Here is a 7,723-nt window from a genome sequence, read left to right as displayed (position 1 = left end):
TCTGGGATTTCAATAGATAGATAGGAGCGTATACCACCTCTCATGATGCATTCCAAAAAGCCTAAATAATCACTGGGAGATACATTTGAAAAATACCAACCGTCGATATATCAACCTCATGTTCTTGCTTATTGGATATGTATGAATAAATTGTGTGAATGAACTGAGCACAACAGGTCCCTGATAATATACAACCCTAGCCTACTCTCAACAGCAGTGGAGACTGCTTATAAATGTCAGAGTTCTACCATGTTCACAGAAACTCCTGTAAACAGGATTGTGACTTGTATGAGCTCCTCTCAGGGGAGGGGCCAGTGGTGGAGCATCTGCCTAGTATGCAGAAGATCTCTGGTTCAGTCCCCAGTATCTCCTGTTGGAATGGCTCAGGTAGTAGGTGATGTGAAAGATCTCTGATGAGACCTTGGAGAGCTGCTGCAAGTCTGAGTAGACAGTACTGACCTTGATGGATCAATGGTCTTATTCAGTATAAGACAGATTCATGTGTTCATGTGAACATGTCGGTACTTTACTGTATTTAATAGGCAGGATCTAAAGAAAGATTTTGCGTGTGCTAGGCTGCTCGGGACTTTTAAAATTGAATGGCACCCTACCCCCACTGCCATACTGCAAACCACTTTGGAAATTTCAAAATTAAGTTGCAATATGAAATTGTGGCCTATTATTTAGTGAGTGCGTCATGATCCTAGGCCTAGTGTGGCCTACAGGTTCTGGGGAAGCTTGTATCAGAGTAGTAATCAGGCCTACAGATCCCTTCTGTCCCTCTGATTAGGTGGTTAGCAGTTTTGGAGGGAAAACTTGCCCAGAGGGGTGGGACCTGGGAGAAAAACAATAAAAGGCCAGCTGGAGAGTTAAGGGTGCTCTCTTTGAAAAGACTGGACTGGAGAAGGCTGCAGCTGGGCAGAGATCCCTCACCCAAAAGGAATGATGAGTCTCTGGCATTAGAGGAAGTGGATGTTTAGTTAGTTGTGTCAGGACTGTTATCTCTTTTGCACCACCTTTTACTGTTTTTCCACTTCCACTGTTGCAGCAGAATCATAGCGTTGGAAGGGACTTCTGGGGTTATCTAGTCCAACCCCCTGCACAATGCAGGAAACTGACAAATACCTCCCTCCCACACACATATATCCCTGGTGACCTCTGCTCCATGCCCAAAAGATAGGAAAAACCTCCAGGATCCCTTACCAAACTGGCCTGGAGAAAAACTGCTGATTAACCACAAAGTGCCAATCAACATTTTCCTGGGCATGTAAGGAACAGCCACAAGAACTAAGTATTGATGCAACCCTTCCTGCCCTCCTTCTCGTGATCTGCCTAATTCACAGAATCCACATTGCTGTCAGATGGCCATCAAGCCTCTGTTTGAAAACCTTCAAGGAAGAAGAACCCACCACCTCACGAGGAAGCCTATTCCACTGAGGAACCACTCTGTCAGGAAGTTCTTCCTAATGTTTAGCCAGAATGATTAACCACTTGTTTGTTTTTGAGCACTTACAACAAACTCATTGCCTGGGTCCTGACGTCTCTTCGGTCATGGACGTAAAGTGTTTGTTAAGAAGGAAGATACAGGGGTTGGGTGGGTGCTCTGGGCCCTCCCAGATAGACCCTTATCAGAGTGGTGGCAGCCAGTAGAGGGCCCTTCCTGGTCCTCTGCTTTGTGACAGGGTGAAATTAAAATTTGTGTGGGCATATCTAAGTCCTTAGGTACTCCTAAGAATACCCTTTGGATATCAACCACATTTTAAGCCATAAATATATATTTATAGAATATGTCTATATGTCTATATATTAAACTTTTTTAAAAAAACAGCAGATTTCATTTCTAAAATTCAAATGGTAAGTTTTCTTCCCTCATTTTTTTTTTTTTACATATTCAGAATTTTTACATAGAGATACAGAACAAATTACCAACAATGCAAAAGGCTGCTTTAGAAACCAAATGCACACACTAGTACCTTGAAACGAGGACTCTTTTGAAAGAGCTGGCAACAACTCTCTCCTGGAAAAGCTTTCCACCTGACAGAAATTCTGGTCCAGCTCAAAGTTTTTGTGTCGCAAAATGTAAACAACGTTCTGGAGTGTGGGTCCAAGAGAGAGCGAGAGAGGCCAAGAAGGAGTGCTGTTTCCTCACTGGCTTCCCGCCAAGACAGCCTCAAAGACATCGAGTCCTGCTTTGAAATAAACCTGAGCTGAATTGAAGCTGTTGAGCACTTTTGACAAGGCCGGCTGAAGAGTCTCGTTTGAATGATGCAGCTTGCCGCGTTCGACCGCCTCCAGCAGTACCGAAAATTGGTGCTTCCTCTCATCCAGTTTGTAAAGGATGTTTCTAAAAGAGAACAATAGAGAACAGTAAATGCTGGCCTCAAATGGATGAAAACGGGCCTTTGAAAATCATCTGAAATCATCGCTGATACCCCCAGGTGGCAGCCACGTTTTACAAACGATACACATTACCTAACTGTAACATTAACCGGCGGCAAGCTCAAAAGTTGAACGTGTATATTTTTGCCTGCCTTCCCAGAAGTGGAACCCTTCATCACTCTGGGAATAGACATTTTATGAATCTTTATCAAAAGAAAAGAAGTCAATCAGGATGAAATATGTATCACAACCTCAGCCCCATAAAGTCCTCCTCACAGATATTAACATTTCATGCTGAGGAGAATAACAGCCAGATCGTGTGCTCAGCTGAGAGCCTCTTGAACCCTACAGGGTGGTCTCTACCCCTTAAGCAAGAATGATTTTACATTGTTATAAATAGAAATGGGGAGTGGGGAGGACAACCTAATGGGTTTCTCAAATATTTTTGGCTAGCTGACAAAGTGAGATGGCACTTTTAGGGATCATTGATCTGCGAAAGCTGATGTGTAATTTTTATGATGGAAGGAATTTCTGAATTGTCAGCTTGAAGATCAGCCGCTGCATAACTTGGGAGAGGTGTTATCTTCCCTGGTGGTAGAAAGCGTCCATCAAATTGCAGCAGACTTATGTTGACCCAGTAAGGTTCTCAAGGCAACAGACTAACACAGGTGGTTTGCCATTGCCTGCATACCTGGACTGAAAAGGAAAACACAGGGTAATACTGGATTACTCTGTGCAGTGTGGAATCTCTGTTGCAGGTCCAAACTGAGAAAACATTTCACTGGCAACATGATGGAGCTTTCCTAGTGTGGAAGCACCCTAGAACTGAAATCCACAGATCCCTAGGGAAATCACTTCCGCATGTTGTTCCATAAAACAGAGCTGTTCCACCAGGACTTTGGCTGAGGTAGTGGAAGTCCAATTCATCTTGGCCTCCCCTGTTCTCACTGCCTGCATGGTCTGTACTGTTGCAGTGTTACAGTGCCCATTCCGGCCGGACCTGCTTATGAGATCAACAAAGCATCGCCATGCAACCGGTTGTGATCAATGCTCTCTCTAAGCTGAGGACTCTTGTGAGCAAAAATTCTACTTTGTGAGCTCCTGGCATTAGAGTTGTGAGTGAGCCATTTAGGTACTACATAAATTAGTACCTGGCATTAGAGTTGTGAGTGAGCAATTTGGGTACTACGTAAATTAGTTTGCTCTGTGGCCATCCTCCCTGAGCTAAAACAAAAAAAATGTGTGAGCTGGAGGCTAAAAAACTGTGAGCTAGCTCACACTGCCTCAGCTTAGAGGGAACACTGGTTGTAGTGAATGACCACCTAACTAGCTTCCTCAGGAGACTGCTGACGTCCCAGAATACCTGCCATTATAGATTGGATTAGTACATTTATTGTCAGTTGTTAATTTGAATTATTATTGTTTATAATGGTTTGAATTCTATATATATTACTGATGTGTTGTGACCTGCCCTGAGCCCATTTGCAGGGGAGGGCAGGATATAAATAAAATCAAATGAATGAATGAATGCATATGCGAGCTGAATGGCCAGTAAAAGGAATGCTAGCCAGTACATTTTAACTTCTTCAAGGAGCTCTGGGCAGCACACACAGTTCTCCCTTCCCCTTTTATTTATTTAGCAGACCGTTGCCCCATCTTTCTTCCGTGGACCTCATTGCGGCATACATCCTTCCTCCATTCGATCCCCACAACCACACTGAAGTAGGAGAAGCTGAGAGAGTCATTCTGGCACAAGTTCAGCTATTAGGTTTCAGGGCACAGTGGGGATGTGAACCCCGATCGCCAAGATCTTCGTTCAACATTCTAACCTCTCCATCACGCCTGACTTGAGGGCTGCTTTTTCTATTGCAGCTCTAGATCTGGCAGGCAGAATCTTTTCATTTTTCCAATAACAACAGATGCAGATTGTTGCTGCATGATATGTGACACCACCCTGGAAACCCAGAGAGGAACGGCATTAAGGATGTCCAATTGTTCCTTTTCAATTTCCTTTCGAAAGCACGCTTACTGTATTCCTTATTATACATGCTGGCTTTCATCTTTACTCTAGTTTTGTTTGTTTGTTTCCATTAGTCTCACAGGAAACACATTTCCTGCTGTAACATCTTTATTTTCCATCCCAGTTGGAAGGAATTTCATACGTCTTTAAGGAAAAGCTTAGCTTTCCTGAAAACACAGACTGAAAACTGCTTTCAGGTGGTACTGCTTCATGTGGCCAAGGTACATAACTGCCACATCATTTGCCAAGCTATTTTATGCCCTAAGATGCTGACTCATTAGACTATGCTGCACATGCATGTGGGGAGGGTGTCACTCCAACGGGAAAGGCATTTGTCATTATCTCATGTGGTCAAGCTATTCAGACATGTTCAGTACAATGCCAAATAGGATTGTACCCTTCTCAACCATTGGCTTCAACTGGTGTGTGTTGCATATTTGACATGGGTAGCACATGGACACATGAGGTCTGTAATGTGTATTCAGACTGAGAGCATTTCTCCCAGTATTAGGGAGAAATCTTCCAGATGACTTACTAAATGGCGTGGTGGTTAGAGTGTTGGACAAGGATGTGAGAGACTCAGGTTTGAATCTCTACTCTACTCTACCAGCCCAGCAAAAGATCCGGGAGGAAGCAGGACCATATCAATTAGTGACACCCCAGTGCAATTTCTGGATTTGTGATGTCATGTGTTGGGGTGACATGCTAAGATTCCGCCAAACTCTATGGTATGTATCAAGGAAACTTGATACAAGAATGTCAATTCTAGGTTATACTGGAAGTGATTCTATGGCAACAAGAGACTTGTTGATTTATAGCCCCATTTAGCCCCACCATATTACTGAATGGCAGTGGGGACCGGGGCTGTCAGAGTGGGAGCTCTGGCAGCTCTAATTCTGCCACAGAAGCTTGCTGGGTAATCTTTGGCTTGTCATATATACTCAACTTAGCCTACCTGGTAATGTTGTCATGAGAAAATAATGGAGAAGTGGAAAATGATGTAAGCTGCTTTGTGTCCTCACTGGGGGGTAAAGTCAATGTATAACATGATGTAAGTCAGTAAATAAATAAATATAACTTGATCATTTAAAAAAAAAAAACAAGATGTGGGTATTGAATCTGGATCCTTAGCCATGGCTCCTACCATGAAGTACCCATGTGGAATTGCTAGACCCTTACCAGAGGAGTGTGGCTGGGTCCCCTACCATTCAGAGGAGCCAATGGGAGGACTTAGCAGCAGCAAACTGAGGCCTAGGTCTCTATCACTGGCCACACATTGCCAGTGACTTGATGATGTCATTTCTGGTGTGCACCATAAGTGAAATCGTCAATATGTGGCCATATGTGGATGCTCTGGTTTTTGGGCAAAAACTATGGTAGAATGGCTTCTGCCACAGTTTTTGCCCAAATACCAGTGTCGCTCATCACTGATGATGTGATGCCATAACTTCTGGTGCACACGAAAAATGGCATTTCCATGTGGCTGGTGACAGAGACCTAGGCCTCATTTTGCTGGTAGGCTCTCCACCATCACCCCACCCCTGCTGGTTGCCAGGGGATACACAGCAACCCTATACCCCTGTGGCTTAGCATGCGTGTGGCGGCAAATGCAGAAAGGGGACCCTGAAAAGCAAAGGAAGCAACTTGATTAACAGGAGGCGGAGGAGAGAGAAAGAGGCTCCCTGTGTGCTAATTCCGCAGCTATTTCTCAAAGGGGAAAAAACTCTGCACAATATGTTTCTAGCAGCAGTGCAGGATCAAAAATAATAGTACTAAAAGCCTACTCAGTGGGTTTCCACTTGGCTTTGGTGGGTCTGCCAGAGGAGGCAATAAATGTTATCTTAAAGCAGGTGTAATCATTATCCTAATTAGAGCCATATGAAAATATCGTAAATCTCTACCAGGGGTGCTTTTGATTGTAAACTAAAGTGTGTGATGTTGGGAAATAATGGGGGTGGTTGGGAAATGGTCCATGAGTGATTGCGAGCAGGACTTTATCCTCAAACACATACAAAGGATTTCATAAAACGAATGGACAGGGGAAAGGAAAGAAAATTACAAAGGAAAGCTGTTCAGCCAAGACACTCCATTAGTAACTTAATTACATGACAGGCCCAATGGCAACTCCAAATTAGTAATAAAACTGCCAGCGATAGTCACCCAGAAGACTACCGAAGAGTATTTTCTGCAGATTACTATCAGAGCCTTCTAATTACCATTCAAAGAGAAGGATTGGCTTAAAAAAGTGACAGGATAAATGGCAACTTAAAAAGTGCACTTTGGAAATTAAGGTTCCTTTATAGCCTCTTTTGCATAAGGAGCAATAACTCCCAGAGGCACGAACGATCTCAAAACAGCAACACGAATGTTTGAGGAGCTTTTGAAGCAGTGTAAACACAGTGCTGTCTAAAGATGTAGGAAAACTTAGAGAAGATCGGTGAAAGGTTTGACCAGGGGCTTGTTTGGTTTGGAATTCTTTCTGTAGTGCTGGCCGGTCAGAGAATGCATTTTTCTTGAGAGGCTGCTGTAATGCAAATGCAACCATTATTGCAAGAATGAAGCCATAAAGCTCTCAAGCCCCCAAACAGGGACAGGTCAAGCATTCCAAGAGTGCACTAAGGAACTCCAAGCTGAACTTTGCATTGTCTGAAATCTGTAACAATGAATGTTAATTTGAAGGAACATGAAAAATAGGATCTCCGCACCTTGCTTTGTTTCAGCAATAGGAATATTATTTGCTTGAGAGTAGAATGGAAACTAATTTTGTGGCATGTAAACTTGTCCGCATTACCACATAGGGGTGTGTAAGTTGGGCAATGAAGAAAGCTGACAAGAAGGAAGTTAATTTATTTGAAATGTGATGTTGGAGGGGAGTTTTACAAATACCATGGGATGCCCAAAAGACAAATGAATAGGTTCTGGATCAAATCAAACCAGAACTCTTCCAAGAAGCTAAAATGACTAAACTGAGGCTATTGTGCTATGTCACATACTCACATTATGTGAAGACAAGAATGACTGGGAAAGATAATAATGCTAGGAAACGTTGAAGGCAACGGGAAATGAGGAAGTCCTGATGTGAGAGGGATTGACTTAATCATGGAAGCTATGGCCTTCAGTTTGCAAGACCTGAGCAAAGCTATTAATGATAGGATGTTTTGGAGACCGCATAGGAAGCAGCTTGATAGCATTTAATACGCACAAATTTGTTCTAAAAAAAACCTGAGTGTAAATTCATTTTATTTCATTTTTTTTTAAAAAAAAACCTGTTTAAAGCTATTTTCTCTTGCTGCTGCTGTTTCTTCTTGTTGGATTAGTCACATG

The 7,723-nt window shown here is 43.0% G+C and overlaps 1 protein-coding gene across 1 annotated transcript in view; it reads right to left on the bottom strand.

Annotated features, from left to right (window-relative positions):
* Positions 1 to 1,757: 1,757 nt before the first annotated feature.
* NAALADL2 (N-acetylated alpha-linked acidic dipeptidase like 2) overlaps positions 1,758 to 7,723 on the bottom strand; it is a 937,215-nt gene continuing 931,249 nt past the window's right edge. The window contains exon 14 of the mRNA XM_060242532.1: positions 1,758 to 2,344. Coding sequence (XP_060098515.1) covers positions 2,146 to 2,344 — 199 coding nt within the window. The 3' untranslated portion in view covers positions 1,758 to 2,145. The remainder of the gene's footprint in view (positions 2,345 to 7,723) is intronic.

Source organism: Heteronotia binoei, chromosome 6 (assembly GCF_032191835.1).
Source record: "Heteronotia binoei isolate CCM8104 ecotype False Entrance Well chromosome 6, APGP_CSIRO_Hbin_v1, whole genome shotgun sequence".
Lineage (NCBI taxonomy): Eukaryota > Metazoa > Chordata > Lepidosauria > Squamata > Gekkonidae > Heteronotia > Heteronotia binoei.
The sequence above is the reverse complement of the archived record's forward strand: the minus strand, read 5'-3'. Positions and strand labels throughout refer to the sequence as shown.